Raw genomic sequence first — 20,970 nt, forward strand, 5'->3', positions numbered from 1 at the left:
GCACATATTCACATATTCTGGGACAAGAGAAAAAGAACATTTTCTCATTTAGTTCTCTTTCATTCTCTGACTCTATCTAGTCACTCTAATTTTAAAATAATTTATTCCCTCTCAGCTCAGCAGCACCCACACTGGAAATAATCATTTGACATTAGAGTCTATCCACCTTGCACAAATTTATCAGCCCCTTTGTGCAACAAAAGCAAAATGGAGAGCAGGCAGGGGCCACGACATTAGGTATGAAGAGAAAAATCAACAGATGTAAAAGGCATCTGAAGCTGAGGAACAGAAAACGGCACTTAGTGGCTTTCTTAGATTTTGGGAGTTACTGTAGCTTTTGCTCTGGGTAATTTGCTGGTGGAGCAAATGAGTAAAGAGTTAAAATGCTAAAAGCAAAAAACCTATAATGAATTGATTTCCTGGCATGTCCAGTTCATCCCATTTCCAGACAGACTGCCCAATGACAGCTGTAAAACAGAGCTCTTGTCCAAAAGCAAGCAAAAGTTGATGGCTTTTACTTTACCTGTGAATGAACTTGGGATATGACACACAGTTGTATTTTCAAAGCAAAGAAAGCAAAAGAGGCCTCCTCTCCCTACATCTTTCCTTGCCAGTCTCCCACCAGTCTGGCCCAGTCTTCACTGAAATTACAAAAAATGAGATCCCTCTCCAAGCCTCCAGGACATGCAGGAATTAGGCAGCAGAGCCGACTCACCATGAGGGCTAGCTGCAGGAACACGAGAGTTTGCCAGACATCATTAACAGCTGGACTCGGTCAGCTAAGCGGGACCAGCAAGTTCAGGAAAACCTAGTGTGAACCAACATTGACAGTGCTCTTCTGTCTGAACATCCTGTCCCTGCCAGTTTGACTACAGCATGAAGCAGCCTGTCTGCAGGGGAAATATAGGTGTGTGCAAACACCTTTGACCTAGTCTGACCCCTCAGAAGAAAGACACAGACAGAGACCTGCTCAGTGAACCACAGAGCAGCCCCTAGCCCCCAGCACCCATGGTTGTCAGGGTTTCAGCCTTGCCCAGATTTTGCAGTTAAACTTCTCAGCTATGCCACAAGTGAACAGAAATGTGGTGACCAGACTCAGGAGAGTATTTCCTCCCAGTGACATCTACAGTGCTGAGCAGAGAGCTGTTAATTAACCCCGTTTATTGAAGGGCGGGCACATTCCTGCCTGGGCCCTGATTTTTCAGTCAGGCTCCAGTCCAGCAGGTGATTAATAACCCAGCGTGCTGTGGGAAGAGTGCATCTATTATTCAAATTAATGAAATTATAATCAAGAGGTGACAAATTAGCAATTGCTCCTTGACTGGATATGGAAACTCATTAGTGTGCCAGGCACTTCTGGGGTGCTCGCTGCACTCATAGGCAGAGAAAAGGGAGTCAGGCAGACCAGACAGCCCCTTGGCACAGCTGGGGGAGCACACATCTTGCCCACCCTAAAATAGCTACAGCCACTGCACAGTTCTCTGGTCCCACAAGACCCCTTAACCTCCACCTCTTCTTCATTGGACAGACTGATTGCAAGGTACTGCCCCAAGGATGGGCTGCAACAGTCTCAAAGCCCTGACACTGCTGGGCTGTGTTATGGGACAAGTATTTGAAAGCAGCAGCCCACCCCCGTGCTGTGAACACTGGAATAGAACTCCTGCCCTCCTGAATTGCAGGCACAGCTGTTGCAGGCACAGCTGGTGGAGTGAGAGGATGGAGATCCTCCCCAACAGCCTGCTTAAGGCTGGGGTTACCCTTCCCTGGAGGGTACTCACCGATGTGCTTCCCATACATGTGGTAGTAGAAGGAGACACAGTAGTACTTGGCAGTAATGTTGTAGAGGGGGCTGATGAGCCGGGCTTTGTCTCCTGTCACCCGGGGCCGGGACGCCTCAATGAACATGTAGTAGCCTACAGAACAAGAGAGAAAGGTGGGGAAAGGCAGCATGCACTGTTTCTCCCTTCTTGCAAGCTATGGGAAGCCAGTAGCTGGGAAACTACTCCTCCTCTGGGAGACATGGCTTTGCTCTTCCCAACTGCTCTGCACCCAGTGTGATCCTGGCCAGAGACACTTGCAGGATGTCTGCAGTGCCTCTTCTGCCTTTACAGTATTTAGGGGAGAGCGGGAGAGATGGGCATCTGCAGACCGGCGCTGTGAGCGCCTGCAGCAGGTGAATCCCTGAACGTGCACGCAGACACATCTGTCTGTGTGCAAAATGAGCCTTCCTGCTGCAGCACAAGGACCCCAAAACTGACTCCATGGTGTAAGGAGAAAACCAGAAAGAGAAGGCAGAAAGCATTCCCAACTAATTTCTTCCCCTCAAGCAGAGAGAGAGAGAGAGAGAGAGGATTCGGTATATCTGGCCTAAACAATATTGTTGTCTAAAGAGAACAATACTAACGTAGTAGTTAACAGCCCAGGGAGGAACAGATTAGCTGTTTAAATTGTTGACATAATTTTCAATGCTCAATCAGGTCGGTGTACTGAAAACTAATGGGAAAAGCCATTTCCTTAGCTGGCCATTGGACGTTTCCCATTTTTTTTGAGTTCAAAGATATGTGCTTGCATATAAATTTACTTTCCTTGTTAGAGAAAGGTGGAAATAATATCCAGCTAAAACGGGAGCATGTGCTCCATTCACAGCTAGCATGAGCAATACATAACACCAGTCTGCTCCAGCTACGAGGTGAGGTGGCTCCTGTCTCTCATCGTCCTGCTTGGCACTAAGGAGATCTGTTTGTCTCCCTGAGACCTTCTTTGAGGAAAGAGCTGGCTAAAGCCAGCAGAGCCATTTCTAGGTGTTAGAGATGTTCTCATACTTGTTTATCCTTTTTTAACTTCAAAACAAGCATCAAACAGTACAAGGGCATTAGGCAGCAGGCAATTAGCTGGTAACAAGAACTAATGCTCACACTATTCCCTTCAACAAAGTCGTGGGTGTTTTAATTGTGTGTTTAATGCCAATCAGTAACATGCAAATTAACTGCCTGCTCCCTGCACCCTGTGCGAAGGAGAAGTGTGCTGTGTGGAAAGCAGATCAGCCCTCCACCAGCTCCCAGAGCTGCAAGACTCCTGACAAGCAACGGCGTGCATCTCACCCCCAGCCAAGCCGGAAGAAACCCAGATGTGTGCCTACCCTCCGGCGTACCGCTGATGTCCGTGGGGGGCCCGGTGTTGACGGTGCGCTTGGGGTTCTGGGTGAGGGCATTCTGCCGGGTCCAGTCAAAGTTGTCCATCTTGTCCTGCATGAAGCCGCAGATCTTCTCGTCCTCAAAGCGGCAGGTGTTATCTGTGGGGAAGGAAGGGAAAGGGCTGGTCAGCTGCTGCTTTTCAAACCTCCTCCCCAAGCTGCCTGGGTGCTCGCAGCACTGCTACGTCCCTGTGTTGAGCCGGGGGCAGATGGACAGCCCTCGACCTCAGGAGGAGGCTGAAAAGGAATGTATCACATAAATCACAGAATGGGTTGAGTTGGAAGTGACCTCAAAGATCATCCAGTTCCAAACCCCCCGCCATGGGCAGGGCTGCCATTCACTACATCAAGTTGCTCAGGGCCCCACCCAATCTAGCCTTGGACACTTCCATGGATGGGACACCCATAATATCTCTGGGCAGCCTGTTACAGTGCCTCACCACTCTCTGAGGAAAGAATTAACTCCTAACATCAAATCTAAATCTCCACTCTTTTAGTTTAAAAATATTTGCCATTGTCCTATCACTACCCATGATATATCCATGATTAGTATTATTATGGAAGGGTTAATGTAGTCTGATGGATGTGATGTTCTGACAAAATAGAATAAAGCCAATATAGCTAAAGTGAAAGAGAGATTCTGCTGAGAGATCTGAAGGGGCAAATGTAGAAAAGGGTAAAAAGAGCATTGAAGGCAAACAGGCTACAAGGGCTTTTATATCAGAAAAACTTGATAGTAGAATAATTTCCCCAGGAGAGAGGAAAAAGTGCCAGCAGATGACCCCCCTTTAGGCTATATATTTAACTAAACTATGACACACATGAAAAAAAATCAGCTGTGGAGAAGAGGTCAGCTCAGTGTGACAAATGTGTCATTTGGCTAGAGTACATCCAATTTATACCAGCTAAAAGGCACATTTGATTTTGAGCTTATGCTGGTTCCCCTAACAAAATAAGTCATGTAGGTAAAAGATTTCCATGTAGGATCAGCCACATGTGCAATAGGGCTCGCTTTTATTACTACCACAAGACAGTTACACCCTACAGCAATATTGTAAGACAGGTGAAAAATCTTGTGCATAGACATAAACCAATATGGACTTGCAGAGACTGGAATGAATAGGACATAACAACACTGAAGATTGTAACTTTTGTGTTAAAAAGGTAGTTCCTGAGTCACAAAAACAAAGGCCAAAGACCAGCTTTATGCTGCTGATGCAATAGGAGAGGGATGGATGAAACAGGCAGAAAAGAAAGAGAAAAGAGGTCCAAGACCCAGAACGAAAACTGCTCTGTGTTTTGAGAGGTCCCTGGGCAAAAACTCGAGCTGCATGGAGAATGGGCTGAGCATGAATCTCAGACCTTGCAAGTGGTCATCCAAACAGATATCAAAAGTCTGTACACCCCTGCCACCCCTGTGGCAGGGATTTGGGTTCCACCTTCTTGCCTGTCTCTTTCCAGCATCCCACCAACACAGTGAGGAAAGAGGAGGCAGCCTTCTGCTGTGGCCAGCAAAAATGTCTTTGCCAGCATAGGCTAGACACTGTGGGGCAAGCCAAGGGCTTGGTTCACAGACTAGGGCAGCTGGGTTTTCCACAAATTCAGCTGGAAATGCTTCTCTTTTGAGCTCTGCACAGCCATCAGGAGCTTGGCTGGGCTGGCCACTTAACTGCTGATTAACCCTGGCTAAGTGCTTTCCATTCAATCTGCTCATTTTTAATTAGCATCCAAATCCAAATTAGCCACCGCTCTGCAGTGCCTAGCACAGAGGTGGAATGGCATCTGGAGCTGAAGGACAAGGGAGGAGTGGGGAGGAGATGATGGGGCAGATGCTGGTGGGGGGGCTGAGAAAGGGTAACTGCGTGGGATGGGGGGGGCCTTTTTCATTCCCCAGCACAGGGAAATGGAAGGAGAAAAGAGTGGTAAAGCAGCTTCTAAGGATCCTTCTTCAGCTCTCATGGCTGAGAGAAGGGAGTTCATGATTGTACCAGTGGTCTTCAAAGGAGGGGCTGGAGCCCACAAGCTTGCTGATATTGCTGGATTGTGTAATACCCCCGGTTTCTCTCTGCTGGACCAAAGACAAGCATTTCCAAGACTTCAGCTCATGGGTTGCCAGCTGCAGTTAGAAGAGACAAGTTTTCTCTTAGAATGGCATTATCCTACACAGCAGAATCACCATGACTCTCCTTTTGCAAAAGGACTGGGATTGTTTGCAATTCTGACACTATGATGCACATGGACCTTCAGAGAAAAGGTGACATCTTTCTCCAGCACGAAATTACCTTAACAGGGAATATCAGGTGTAAAGCAGAGCTGGAAGCTGTAACACAGAGGCCAGCCAGGCAAGCGATTGAGAGGGAACAAACCCACAAATAAGGAGGCACAGACATCGAAGAAGAGGCAGATTAAGGAGAAAGCATAAACTCAGGTGGAGATCAGAGAGAGCTGTGCAAGACAAGAGGACTGAAGACAGTATTCTCAGCTTAGCACCAAGGTCTGGTTGTACCAGCTGATGGACTACTGTGTAAGAAGCCCCACACACCTATGGGATGAGACTGCTCAGAAAAGATGACTCAAAAGCCCAAAGAAAACTCTTTTAATGTCAAAACAGGGTCCCGATTGCATCCGCTGCTCTCACTCAAATGCAGCTAATTCCAGAAGGCAATGCTTATAGCAGAGCACATAAAATAGAGAACGGTCCTATGCATCATGGATCAACCAATGCTGTTGCGTAATTGACAACATGATCCAGCTTATGTGCAACACCACTTGCTGTGCGGGAGTTTATAACTACAGTACATTACCTCTGCTTAGCTTGGGAGCTCAAGGCACTTTGCAACAACTAATGAACAAGGCTTCTTAACATCTCTATGGCATAGCAATGCCTCTTTCTATATACCTCCTGCCTTACACATGGGGAAATAGATGCCCAAAAGTATAGATAGGCACATTTAAGGTCACAGCAGGCAGTATCTAAGCTGGAAACAGAACCCAAGTGCTCTGACTCCCAGTCCTTTGGTTTAAAACAAGCCACAGGAAGGCAAAGCTCTGTTGCTTCTCCGAGCTAGAAGTGGAGGTGCCATGAATAACTAGGAGATGTTCAATGTGGTTTGGGACACCACCAGCACATCACCTCTGTGTGGTTATCAGCAAAGCTTGCCAGGAGATAACTGGTAGATCCAGCCAAAAGAAAAACGTTTAAATGGCTTGCTGTGTCTCAAGAGGCCACAAAGGTGACCTGACTGATGACCCCGGCTGTGTGAAGCAAATCTTCTTGAAGATTTACTCCATCTGCCAGGGATCCTGGCTCAGCACCATGGTGCAAAGTGGTGCAATTAAGAAGTGGATTTAAACATTGAACACAGAATTTGTTCTCTGGATTGTTATATATGAGGTGGAGGTGGCAGAGGAGCTGGTTCCTCAAAGGCTGTCTTCACCAAACAGATTTCCTTGGCAAGTTTTGCAGTGGAGGCAGCTCAGTGCAGATATATTTGCACCTGGTTACAGACACCTCCATGCATTCCCAGGGGAGAGATCCTCTGCTGTGGCTATTAGCATTTCTTGTTGCTTTGCCTTCTTGAGGAATATAATGGAGATTTTCCTTTCAAGTCCTTAGGGGGAAACCATCCCTGGTTCTGAAATGCTGGATGCCAGATGAATACAAAAAATAATAATCCTATTCTAGCTGCAGCCTATGGGTGATGGAGTGCACTTGAATAAAATTGCCTGCATCATTTAGCTGTGGTCTGAAGACTGAAACTGGCTTAGTGCATAAAGAAACATGCTCCAAGCCTCGGCTCCGTTGCAGACCTCTTGACTGACCCACAGGCTATCACCTTCTCTTTGGACATCAGTTTCCCCACCTAGAAAATGAAGACAATGAAAACTGTATTGAGACCTCAAAGTACATTGTGAACTAAGCAAAAACATTTAACAGTCTCTTCCTTGTAATCTTCTAGAGCATTAACCACCAGTAATGGAAGAAAGCTTCACAATTACATAACTGGATAGGTCATGCTGGAGTGCTGTCTGGTTTAATATTTCCATCTGCAACAAGGGGATAATATGGTCTACACAATTCTATTTGCCATTACGATACAAAAAATTGTCACTTTTTTTAACCTTTGCATTACACACATTCCTGAAGGATGGGTACAAATTTGAGTAATCCAACTCTAGGCAGCAGGCTGGCATCTCATTCCCACATGTTCATACGCGAGCAACAACCTTAAATTCCTCTGGACTGTGAAGCATTATCAGAGACAGGACACACAAGCGCTAGATGGTAAGCAACGAACCATGGTAATCTACAACAACCAGCATTTAGCACAGATCACCACCCACTCTGCTTGTCCATGGTCCCAAAACGTTTTAGCACCACACAGCCAGACTGCAGATACATGAGAAACAATGTTGCTGCTCTGGAAGGGCAAGACACACTGGCCAATAGAAAACTAAATCAGCTATCCAATATACTTCTTAATGACCTCATCACCAAGTTGCAAAGTTACATCTGGTAGGACCAGGGAAACCAAAGCACCAGGTGCCGATGAGCTGGAACAGTTTGTGGGGCAGCACTGCAGAATTTGGGTTAGAAAGCAAAGGTTATATCCAAACGAAATTACAGGGGAGAGGTAAAAAGGACAGAGCAGATTCTCCAGCACCAGAATTTATTCATGACATTAAAATAATCAGTTATTCTAAGAGAACTTTAAGATAATTCTTAGGCAGTTTCTTTAAATATAAATTCTGGTTTTTAGAACTAGATCAGCTAAATTTTAAGAGTCAGTCTTACTGGTAACCTCTAAATATTAGAAATCCGCAATGTCTTTTGTTCACTTCCTCTGCTTTTCTTTTGCTTTTCCTTTAGAGCCCTGTACCTGGCTCTGTAACCATGCCACACGCATGCCTGCCCCAATGTTATTAACATCTTATTAAGCTGAGAGAGAAAATGCATGAAGAAATAATTGTATTAAGTGACTCTCAGAGTTTGTAAATTAATCACCATTGTGCATGCCCTTGGATCAGGCTGCCAGAGGCATTAATCATCTAATCTTTGCTTTTCACTTGAGAGCTCTCAATGTTTGCTCCCAGAATTTGACTGGGCAGCCTAGCATGAACTTTTCCCTAGGGGCGGTGGTAGCAGAGGAACTAGGAAAAGAAGAGGTAGCAGGAGGGATTTCCTGTTACTGGGATGACAATCTGAGAACTCAGCTGTGGTCCAAAGAAAGAGCTAAGAGCCTTTGGGCTCATATTTACTAGCAGCTGGTCTGAAAAGGAAGGGTCATATCTGAAATCAAGTGCAGTAGGTCCCATTTTAGGCAGTCAGTCTCAAGATGTGAACTCATGGGCAAGACCCTCATGACTGGCCCAGAGGTCCCAGTATCCACCAGAGGCTGGGCAACTTACATCAAGGTGAAATCATAAGTGTTGGGTTTACTGCGTGAAAATGCATGGCTGTCATCCTCCACCATAGGCAAATTTAATGCAGTTGTTCTGGACTCAATCAAGCTGCCAAAGCAGCCCCAGGCAGGCAGTCTGAAGGTTCATCTTACAAAGACCGCAAGAGATTGGCACAATCAGGACTGAAGTTGCTCTGGCTCTACCAGTGATTTATATAGTGTAAAAGCAAGTGGCAAAAGGCCAGATTTTGTCACTTCGACCTGTAGGCTGGGATGCTTGCCTCCTCCAGCAAGTACCAAGAGACATACTCTGGAGTAGGTCCCTGGCAATATGCTCCATGGTTCCCAATGAGTCTTCTGTGGACAATATTTAAAGAGGATCATGAAGTGGAGAAAAGTAAGCAAATGGAATATGGAATTAGAGCGACAAATCCCTCTAACCCTGTAAGCAGCTCCTACTCTCAGGCAGAGTATGGCTCATCAAACCATCCTCAGAGTGTGAGCTTGCAAGAATTAACACCTCATGGCTGCCTTAACAAGACAATCTCATATCCTGATTTTTGGCTGCCTTCTTCTCACTGCTACCCTGCAGTGCAGCTGTAGCACTTACCTACGCATACACAGAGTAATACATAAAAGGACTGAATACGGAACCACCTGCTCCCCATGGACCATTAGCAAGTAGTCTGCTCTTCTCTGCTCAAGAGCTTTGCCTGGGTTTATATATACCCAGCAACTGAAGCAAAGGGACTTTGTTTCATCCCCTGAAGATCACTCCACCACTGCTTACAGCAAGCTAGAATCCTCTTTCCTGCTCGATGGGCACCATCACATTCATGTTAAAGACCATCATTCTGAGACATTGTGTATTCTGCTCTCAAAATCAATGGGAACTCTGGGGACTCAACAAAGATGGGCCTGCATCTTGGCAGGAATGACCAAAAGGAAAATAAGCAAGTTAACAATGATGACACCGGAAGGGAAAAGAAAGGGACTGTGTTCAAGAAGTTTGTGAGAGGAACCAGATCTGAGCTGGACACAGCTCCATACTAGCCTGCAGAGATATTAAGTGAGATCTTTTCTGGTCAGAAGAGGAGGGGAATATACATTCCTAAACATAGATTATTTTAGGGAACATTTAATAACCTTCTTACTGGAAGCAGACTGCTCATTTTAAGGGAGGGTGGTTTCAAGATCACAGCCTATCCAGGCGCAGAGACATCAGGTGTTTATCTCCTAGCAATAATTTGAGGTGTAACAAATGGCAGTATTTACTGGAAGCTTTAGCATATGTAATTTCATCCTCTTTTGGGGAAAAAGGTTTGAAAAAGTCAGCTGTGTATTCCAGTTGTTGGCTTGCCTTATCTGCTGGAGTACTTGACTAATATGCATTACATTGAAAACATAAACACAAAGGTGTTGTTGCTTACCTGTTGGGTTGGGATAGTTGATTGCTGGAAGAGGAAACAGAAAAACAAGTCAGAACAGCTTGTACTTCCTCAAATCACAAATCACAATCAAACTCTGAAAATAAAACAAACATATCAAGAAAGGTCACAGATGCACAAGTCTCCTGGCAGCATCCCTGTGAAGCAGCAGTGCTCAGTGTCTGCCTTGGTGATGGAAAAAGATGCTAACACTCTAATCCAAGCAGCAACAGACCTTAAGAAACCCCCACCTAAGGAGTGAGTGATCCTGGGATTACATTGGGGAACCCTTCTGGCAACCCAAGCAGTTTCCTTCTGGAGCACCCAGTGTGACAGCACCCACTTAGACACCAAAGCTTGGTATCTAAGAGAGAAATCGAAACAGTTTGACACACTGTGGAAGTTTAAGATGACAGGTATGCTGAGGACAACAGACATGTTGTCAGTCCACAGGATAAGAGGATTGTATGCAATCATGCAAACATAGGAGGAGACGGGTCTGTACTTTCTGCTGAAATATAAGGTCCAAACTCCTAATGGTAGTAAAGAAATCACAGAGTTGTGGAAATGGAGAGAATTCTGACCTGTTGGGATGCTGGGTCAAGAAGTATGGTCAATGTGTATCAATGGGATGGTTTGGGAGTCGTGGTATTGGATAGAGCTACAGATTTATTAGTGGCTAGTTAGGAAAGGAATCATGCATTCAGCTCTGGAAAGAACTGAAGCCTTCTGAAATCCTCTTATTTTTATGGGATTGTGACTAATACAGAGTATCCACTGGCTGTCCTCTAATACGCCAGTGTACCATGGGAAACTGCAGCGTGGCCTGATGGGGCACTGAGGTTTTGGGAATCTTCTGCCCACAGAGTGGAAAGTGTGAGTCAGAGCTGTTGAGTGATGGTTCAGTGGAGACTGACCCTCAGAAGTCTCTATTTAGTGCTCTGCATTGATGGCAACAGCCAAAATACAGTGAAAAGTGATAGCACTGTGCTATCAAAACTACTCCGCGCAGAGAGGTCCACCCAAGGGTGACAGAAGACCACATCTATTCAGGCCCATGTCCCTAGGCCTGGGGCTCGGACCTGTTCTTGTAGCCAGGACCGAGGAAGAGACACCTACGTTCCATGTACCGGATGATGCGGGCAGCCATATCTCCAGCCCCAAAACTTGTGATGGGTGTCAGGCGAACTTCATAGCTCTGAGGCACTTTCAGGTTGGGCAGGATGTGTTCCAGCAACAGGCCTTTCTCCATTTTCTTCACAGGAATGAAGGTTTGGATGGTGCTTCTCTGAGACAGCTGCATAGAAAAAGAACCCACAGTGTTATGAGAATCCTGAAGCTGGAAACCTGAGCAATCCTATCCACCATCTAACATACTATTACACCTCTTCCTATTGTTGCTGTGGGAGTTAGGTGCTGAAAAAATCTCCGGAGCAATTAATTAGGGGTGAGATAATGGCCAGTCTTCGCGAGCGAAGATTTGGGAAAGGTCATTAACCCTTCGAGCCTGCACAGTGGATTTTTTAGGTGAGACACAGCGTGTGCTGAACTGAGCCCACCCTTTAATCCTGAGGTTCATCTGCCGGGGCCGAGCAAACTTGGACAGTGGCAGTGAGGGTCTCAGGACGTAGGTTTGTTTAGAGTGACCTTCTCTTAGATGGATTGCCTTTCAAGGCTGACGAGCTCCATCTGCCCGGGGGGCCGGGAATCAAACCCAGGTCGCAGAGGTGAGAGTCCTGCACCCTAACCACTAGACCACCAGAGGCCCCACGGGGGGTGAGATAAGAAAGGGTTTATTACGCCAAGGCAAAGATGTTACAAGACACGTGCGCAGGCCGTGCCTGAGATGTTACATTTTATAATACCATCCATCCAATCCCAGATGTGTCCACCCTGTGGCCTTTACTCTGGTCCGCCCTGGGTCCACCCCCTGAAAATGAGTCTGGGGTGTATTTCGGGACCCTCTGTTCATCCCATCTTCATCTTCAACAGAGCACAAAGGGTACATAGTCACCCAGTTTTTGACCGTGTTCTGTGGTTTAGGCCCTGATATGCCAACAATCTAGGCCTTGCCTTGACAAAAGACTAAACATTTCTGCTGTATTCAGGGGTAGGGGTGATATAGGAAGCATAGAATGGGGTAAGAGGGTTAAGGAATGTGTAAACAAGGGTGCTAGAGGGAAAGGGATAAGGGAGGAAGGGTTGCTGCTTTTAAAATCTACTTATAAAACTTACAAGTATTAGAAAAATAAAAAACCATTAGGGGCTTAAGGCATCACTATAAAGACATGTATATCTGGTTTCTCCATGAGATCTTCATGGTTTGAAAATTCCAACCCCTGGTACAGAACAGTGATCAGGAGACTGAGTTCCCCCTCAAGAGAAGCCTTGGGGTCCTCCTGACTCTAGGGACAAGTTGAACTATGGGTCCTGGAGCAACTTTGTGTCCAGAAAGAATGGTTTCAGGATGGGAAAAATGGACCCAGCTTAGTGCACCAAGGTCCTTGCAAACACAGCATGGCATTTTGCCAAGATACTCTGCAGTTCACAATCACTGCTGCAGAATTCATTTACTTGCTGCCTGGGCCCTGTGGCATTTCATTTGGTGTCTCACTGGGACTTGTCTACTACCACGCTTCCTCAGCAACCTTCCGTAGGATCCATCTTTGAATCCCAGCCCACACTGCCTCCGCAGACCAGAGCAAGGGATCTAGTTCAAGTCGGTGGTTGTCTGGAGTCAGTCACAGGCTCTCTCTTTCTATGATGCCCATTGGAAGGAGCTGAACCCTACCAGCTAAACATTGTTCAGTTTGCTAAGGCAGCAGGGAATTTTCAAGAAAACAATGGGAAAAATATCATTATCAAAATCACCACCACTAAAAATGATGAATTATGTGTCAGTGAAACTTCCCTGCCATGGTCATGCTTCCTTGGTGGAGGAAGGATAAGAACGAGGACTGCATTTTGAAGATACAATTTCCTGCCTGTCGCTGTGCGGTGCCTGGATCCTTGTGGCAAGATACATTATTGAGGATGCTGGTGCTGGTAAAACGACCTTTGGCAGGGCTTTCCATGATCCAGTGTTCACTGTCACTGACACTAAGCTTTCTCTTGCCTCTGATATATCCTCTAGGTTGACAGTTTCCATCGCAAAGGCAATTTTCCTGACAGGCTGTCTCAGTGTTGGTCATTAACGCTGAAGTTACAGGATTACTGGAACCAGGACGCATGGAGGAAGGTTTACAGCAAATCTGTCAGTGTAGAGAGTGTGGGGCAAGAAGATGGAGTGAGGGCACAGTAGGAGCAAAGGCCATCAGCAAGCCAGGGCTGGGGAGCAATGCAGATGTGGCACTTCGTAAAAACAAGTTCATTCAATCCCTCCTCTGCCTGCCTTCAGCCCTTACAAATGTAACTGTAAGTTCGAACTCAGAAGCAATGGCTGTCACTGGAGAGCTTCCTGTGCCACAGCCCTGTTCATTTCCAACACAGCCAGGAGCCAACAACCCCTCTCCTTGATCAGCCCATAGTTTGGATGGTGCTTCCAAGTGAAGGGGCAGCACTGGACCACATCCTGTGTTGGGGCAGGACCTGGGAACCCATGGCTGCATGTGGTTCTCACAGTGAAAAACAACTTTGCACCTGCCTTACAGATTGTACCTAAAAGAGACCTTTGTACCTGAGCAGATCAGGGTGCAAGTTGCTTTAAGGACCTACTTTCTGCACCCTCCTCCTCATCCCTGGGCAAGATGGGTCAGAGAGCTGGGAGCTGCTTTCCCGCAGCTTGGTGCCTTCCTGAAAGGCGCCTGGGAGGAGTCCTAGCAGGCAGGACCAGGGCAGGGAACCAAGCATGAACCTGGCACCAAGATGCTGCCAGGATCCATCCGTATCAACAATGCCTCATGTGTGCTTGCAAGCTGGCATTCCCGCTGCTCAGCCCTCCCATCTGCCAGCCTTCCATACCACTGCTCTGCCAAGCAATGGTAAAGCTGACTCCCAGTGGCAGCGACTTCACATGGGATCATTAGCACCAGACCCCTAATTATCTGGGAGAAGAGGAGCAGCCACAAGCCAGAAACAGAAGGTTGGAGTGGTACAGCTGGCATAGATGTTTTGGGGAGTGGAACCTCACTGGGAGGGCTGGTAGCAGCTCCTCCCCACAGGCTGCCATGAGCTGGGGTGCTGAGAAGGCAGCCAGCAAATAGGAGGAGGTCAGAAGCCATTTTCCTCATCTAGACATAACCTTTGGAAGAGAAACAAAATGGGAGAGTCAGAGAGAAGCCTGGAGGTGAAATTCAGACAGTGCAAATTTCACCTCAGCTGGGATTTAAGTGGAATTTGGGTATGTAAAGCCTCTGGGAGCAGTGTCAAATCACGTACTCTCCCACATCATCCAATCCAGGACAAACTAGGAAATCAGCCTCCAGTCTGGACTGCAAAGCTCTAGATCCCCCACTTGAGTCTATCCTCAGGGACTTGTGGGTTAAATCAAATAAATATCTGGCTGCCACCAAGGTTTGGCTGTGAAACAGAAATTAATAAGGGCACATACGCTTCCTATGGTTGCAACTTTCCTGCTTCCCAAAAGAGACCCGGACAACTAGGTAATGGGAAAGGCACAGCTGGGGCCCAGCAGTATCTCCTCTTGGTGTATAGAGGGAAAGTTTTAAGAGAATCTTTTCCCTCCATCAAATACTTCATAGCCAACTCTTCTCTCAGCCTGTGTCCTGTCTCTATTCAATCTGCAACTTGAACCTACACAGAAACTCACTGCCAGAAAGGCTGCCCTCTGCACATCCTTAGTATGGTCCCTACAGTCCTGGCATCATAACAGAATGTCTTTGGATGTCTTTGGAAAGACTGGCTCTTCTCTGTGAAAGGCAGCATGGGCCAAACATCTCCCCTGAGCCAGCTGCAGCCGTCAGTAGAGAGAGCCAGGTGCACTGCCAGCACAGTTTAAAGGGCACGTGCCAGGGAGAAAAAGGGGGCAACTCCAGCCAGCCGCTTGCTGCGTGCATGCGGAGCAGGTGCTGGCTTGTAGTCACTAGCACAGATCCAGCAGACAGAGACATTAAGGCCAAGGTCTGCCCCCCTCCCTAAACATCCTTTGCCTCCCTTATTGCCAGCAGCAGGTCTGTGCAGAGCTGCATGCATCGGCCCAGTAGGAACCCATTTTTCAATCCGCTTCAATTGCCAGCTATTGCCCTTTCTCCCGCTCTGTGTTCTCTTCTCCCATTTTATCCTGTTATCTTCTTCCTTCCACCCTCTTCTCAGCCTCCCTCCTCCTGATCATGTTGACCCAGTGCTCCAGTTTAATATTGCTGTGGTGCAGTTAATAAAGCAGAGGCAGGCGCAGAGGACAAGGAAACACTGGCCGCCTTATTAGAGATGCTGAAGCCTCAGTGGAGGATCTCATGCAACAAGCTCATTCATCACCAGGCTCGAGAAGCTGCCAACAGGGCCAGAACAAGAGCACTGCACAATGCACAGCCTCGCCTCTGCCTTCACCTCCTTTCATTTCCAATAAAAAGAGGAAGGGGATGGGAAAGGAAAAAAAAAACAAACAAATCCACAGTTTCTACCAGCTGGCTGTGAATATCCCACAGGCTGCAGAGGTGAGAACATTCTTCCAGAATGAGTTCACTAAAAACATCTTATGAAGGGAAGAATCAGCCCCATATGGTATGTACGTATTCACATGCAGTGTACGCAACCTGTCCCTTTCCTCTGACACTTATAAGCAGTATTAGCAATCACGAGAGAGCACACTTGCATGCTTATATGTACTTAGCCATCAAAGCTCTTGGACCTGCAAACTGGGACTGCTCTTTCTTGTGCCTCAGCATCACATTCTGTTGGTAGGTATTGCCTGTCCAGTCCCCTGTCTTATCATGTGAGCTGGCTTTTGACGCTTACAGAGTTTTTGTTCCACTGTGGCCAGCTGAGCCAGCTCATGGTCCAGGAATACAAATCAAGAGACTCAGAGAGAAAACCAGGATTCCACACTACCCCTGCCCAGTGCTGCCACCTCAGCTGGGGCATTGTCACAGTAGAGGAGTCCAAGGTATTTCACCGCCACACCTATGTTTTCTGTTTATATCAGCTATTAAAGGAAAAAAAGGATGATGTTTTCAGACTGATCTTTAAGCTAGGTACATATCAACTAGAAGATTCAGTAAAGCCAAAGGATATTAATAGACACATCTATCAAGAGTTCATGCTGCGGTTCTGCTCCACAAACCACACCAGGAATTCACAAGATTTGGTGTGACTTGTGTAGCCACACATGTGGTCTCACAACCAGCTGTACCTTTAGCTACTATGCATACTTGTTTGAGGGAGAAATTAGAAAGAAAGTCTGTTTCATCACCAAGCTCCAAGGAATTGTTGCAAACACTAGCTAGAAAAATGCACATTAAAATCATGTAGAATCCCCAGTAAGCTGATCAGAGCAAAGGAACTGCTCTGCAGGCATCCAGATGCCCAGCATTGCAATTCACTCTTGCCACTCTCTCCTTACTTGTTCTGCTTCTTCAGCAACTTCTCAGCTCAGGGCACAAGCACTACCTCTGCTTTCCAGTATCTCCCATCCAAATCCTTTCCACACATACTCGCTGTCTCACCCTTTTTTCTCAGCCTCATTCAAATTCCCGTGGCTGCTCCTTCCTGCAGCACAAACGAGACAGGGGTCACTTCCCACACTCCCACTCCATTCCCACTAACTAACCACAGACATGGGGTGCTGGGATAGCTCCCAGCTCCATCCCCAGCCTCCTCAGCCTCTCCAAAGGGAGAGGATTCAGCAGATAAAGGCAGGCTGATGTGGCACAGCAGCTTCACACACAGGCTCCCTCTCTCTGGCAGACTCTTCCTTACTCCCTGTACAGCTCCACAGAGGAGAACACCAAACAAATGGCAGAGGGATCAGGAGCACAGGTAGTAATTTCCTTGATCCTTCCAGCAGCAAGGAATAATATTGCTAGTAATAGTCAGATCCATCAGGTCAATGAGTAGCTCCAAGGTTGGTGCAATCGTAAAAATCTGGCATTTGTTGACCACGGGATAATCTACTAAACACCTGGTCTACTGACAACTGAGGGGATGCACGTATCTCGGGGGGAAAAAGAGTTCTAGCACATGAGCTAGTGGGGCTTGTTACAGAGCTTTAAATTAGCTTGGAAGGGGAAAAGGGGTAAAACCAGGCTTGTCAATGATGACTGATGGGATGGTGTGCCAAAACTTGAAGAAACCAGCACTCATGGGATCCCTCAATCTTCTTCAGGAGGTATTGGCTACAGTGTACCACACCTGAAATGTTCCTACACAAATCCATGCACCGTGAAGAACAACCAGCGGAGCTCGAAGCTTTAGCCCAGTCCCAGAGATTTGACATCATTGGCATAAGTGAAACCTGTGGGATGTGTCCTGTGACTGGAGTTCCCTGTTGCATGGTTATAGGCTCTTCAGGAGGGACAGGCAGGGCAGAAGAGGAAGGTGTATGCCCAGAGGAAGCAAGGTCAAGGGACATGGGAAGAATTCAGAGATGCTGCTTACAGCTGTAGGAAGAGAATTTGTGCGGCCAAAGCTCAACAGGAGTTGAAGCTGATGAGAAAATGGAGGACACAATAAAAAAGTTTTTTCAAATACATTAATGGCAATAGGCAGGATAGAAATACTATCAGCCCGTTACAGGATGAGAATGGTCACCTCACAAACAGGGACAGAGACAAGGCAGAGGTGTTCTTTGTCTCTGTCTTCAACACAGCTGATGGACCAAGGGGGTCTTGGTGCCCTGAGCTGTTGGACCACAACTGTGAAAATGATCAACTCCCAGTCAACCCTGAAACTGTGCAGGATCTGCTGCTCCAGCTGGATCCTTACAAATCTATAGGGCCTGATGGGATGGTCTCCCTCATGTGCTCAAGAGGACAGTCAGTCTCAGCCAAGCTGCCCAGTTTCTCATGATGCATAGACATCCCTGTTTAGCATGATCCAAGGGCCAGGAGAAAGTGACAGCAGCAGAAGAGCACTTTTCTTCTGACAGGCAATACCACTCAGGGTGTGACAGAGCCTCCCATTTGTACCAGTTCAGCCTCTTTGTCAAGAGTCTTGGCTGCATTATATAGCTCTGTCCTGGAGTGCTGCAGGCATCATATCAGATTTCCCCAGTGGCTGTGACTGTGAGGACCCCATCCCAACAAAGTCCAGCTAAGACATAGCTGCTCCCTTCCAAAGAGAGTTTCGTTCACAATCACACCACTGCACTCAACATGATGGGATGGGCAGTATCTATGGCCTTAAACTGGTATCAGCCAGGAAAGAAACTCCCAAGTGCCCCATCCAAGGGATGGAGGGGACTGAGCTTTGTTATGGTGCTGGTAACAGCTCCTGTGATGAACATGGGGCTCTGCAATGCAAAACACCCCACTACCTCAGCACACATGCTCTGTCCTCAATTTCTGCCCTAACTGCACCTCTGAAGCTACAGGATGCCTTGCAGAGAGGTAACTTCAAAGAGTACATATCATGGACTTCTGAGTGTTGAAAAAAAAAAAAAAGAAAATATGATTACAGGATTTATGTGTGTCAGAATTTACAGTGTCCAAGACTGAGAGAAAAATTATCCAAGGGCCAGACCCATTATTCACTGCTAGAGAATGAGAGCCCAGCAGATGAGTTCCACAGGTAAAAATAATTCCTTGGAAAAAGAGGAATGAAAAATGCTCAGAAACAGGATCAAGAGGGAGGCAGGGATAGGAAATTTTAGGAAATCCTCCTAAAAATGAGGCTCCAATACGTTCCACAATGATGGAAAAATCTGCCAGAAATCTGTCCCTCCTCTCCCACTTCTTCCTATTCACCCTCTGACACATAGCAATGGATTGAGATTCTGATCCTTCATGTCACCTTGGTGCCACAGGGCAGAGAAGAGGAAAATGGTTTGTCTTGTGGGTCCTTTCCAACTTAGCATATTCTGTGATTCTGTGAATTGAACACCACAAATTTGGTGCTTAGTCTCGGTATTTTGGCAGAGGGATAAAAACCCTCTGCACTGGTAGCTCCCAAAGTTCAGAGAAGGGCAAACCATGAACACACTCAAGGACACAGCAGGAGAGGTACACTCCTAGCTGATAGGGCCCAGTCCTCTGTCACCACAGGGGCTGCCTCTGCTTATTAATTTTATGTATGCATCACATCCCCTCTTAAAAATGGTGCGTTCCCTTTAGGCCTGCTCCTCCCGCTGGACGTCTGTTCCAGAGCCTGACCACCCTAATGTTCTCATTTCCAGATTGAATTTATTCACAAGCAGTTTGCACCCAGTTGATCTTGTGCCAATACTGTCCTTTAGCTTAAATGGCTCTTTTCCCTCACTGCTGCTTGACCCCCTGATATTTTTATAGACAGCAATCACACCACCTCTCATCCTTTGCTTTACTAGGCTAAACAAGCTGAGTACTTTGTGAGTCCTCTTCTAACCCAGACTCTCACTTTCCCTGATTGACTCTATAATATTTTTCTGCATGATCCCACTTGCTGGAGTTCGGTGCCCCAGCTCTGCATAATAGGATGCAGTGGCACCTCTCCACCTTGCTTATAAGTACCTCACGTTTCACCAAGGAGTACATTTGTCCTTTCTTACACCTGCAGCTAACCAGCAGCTACTTGAAGTCAACTCACTCATGCACATTGTTCCTTCACTTCAGTAATTTCCCACTGTAGCAGATTTCTCATCTTACACATGCATGACCCTGCCTTTGTACCACATCCATTTCATCTCACCAGAAATACTCAAGTAGTTTTCTGTCTTTCGGATGTCACTTAGAATATCCTGATCCTTCACTGAGATGGCATTGTCTCCCAACCTGGTGTCAGCTGCATGAAATTTCAACAGCACAATCTTAATAGGGGTTTCTGAACTGACTGACTGGTATCAGCCATGGGAAAGAGGCATACCTACTCTGGAAAAAGTCATTTTGGTAAGATTTGGATAGTGGAGAAATTTGGTTTGGATATAAAGACAGTCATTGTGATGTTTCTTTATAATCTCTTGTCAAACTTCCTGTGCCTGCCATATTGGATTAAAACATTTTCCTTTGTTAGTACTTCATCACCACCTTGGATGAAAATGATGTTAAGCATTAACAGCATCAATTAAAGGGCTAGGGTAAGTTTAAGATGGGATTTATTTCATTTTCCTTGCTTGATAACCTTTACTAATTAGGGGTTTCCAGAGAAAATAATCACAGTGCAAACACAAAGTTGGCATTTACCACACAAGCATACCAGTGAACTGAAATTCATGCCTGTGTTGTTCATCAGTCAAGCACACAGGTTCAGATCCTGGGGTTAAGCAAGGATGGATGGCCAAAGCAAATCCATTATTCAGTCTAAATGAGGAGTCCTGGAAGCTTTTTGTCTCAAACTGTCCTTTATCAGGAGGCTCCGTTTCCAGGCTGAAACATCCCCAGCTCCAAAGAGAGAAGCAACTGAGACCTTCAGTAGCTACTGAGGAGAGCTGGAGCCATCTAAGCTGGGAGACAGTCTCTCTCTCTTCCTCTTGCACAGGCAATCAGCTGCCTATCCTCATTAAGTGCCAAGAGCAGCTTCTCTTCTTCCAAGAGAAGCCAAATTTGTGCTGTCATGAATTACTATAAGTGCTTGTTCCACACTCTTCGATAATGTCTTTCATTAGGGGCTGATCAGAAAGCAATATGTTTTTTATTAGCGTATGTTCCCTGGTCTAAGGAAGAACAGACCTAATATTCACTCTGTCAGAGTGACAGTCAAGCAAAAGCCTAAACTGAGGCTCTCTTCTACAGCCCTATTTTCAATCCTGAAGGCACATGCCATCCTTCTGTTTCAGACTGGAAGCTCTACATTGCTACTGCAAGTTCCTACCTGTACTTGACTATGCACTGCAGAGCCTGAAATCATCTCTCTGTCTTCTGTA

At 46.5% G+C, this 20,970-nt stretch overlaps 1 protein-coding gene across 1 annotated transcript in view; it reads right to left on the minus strand.

Moving 5' to 3' along the window:
• MDGA1 (MAM domain containing glycosylphosphatidylinositol anchor 1) overlaps window positions 1-20,970 on the minus strand; it is a 143,611-nt gene that overhangs the window by 18,107 nt on the left and 104,534 nt on the right. Inside the window, exons 11-14 of the mRNA XM_017806850.1 lie at window positions 11,142-11,319; window positions 10,026-10,049; window positions 3,140-3,292; window positions 1,779-1,913 (exon numbers count right to left, since the gene is read on the minus strand). Coding sequence (XP_017662339.1) covers window positions 1,779-1,913; window positions 3,140-3,292; window positions 10,026-10,049; window positions 11,142-11,319 — 490 coding nt within the window. The remainder of the gene's footprint in view (window positions 1-1,778; window positions 1,914-3,139; window positions 3,293-10,025; window positions 10,050-11,141; window positions 11,320-20,970) is intronic.

This window comes from Lepidothrix coronata, unplaced genomic scaffold, assembly GCF_001604755.1.
Source record: "Lepidothrix coronata isolate B3197 unplaced genomic scaffold, Lepidothrix_coronata-1.0 Scaffold16, whole genome shotgun sequence".
Classification (NCBI taxonomy): domain Eukaryota; kingdom Metazoa; phylum Chordata; class Aves; order Passeriformes; family Pipridae; genus Lepidothrix; species Lepidothrix coronata.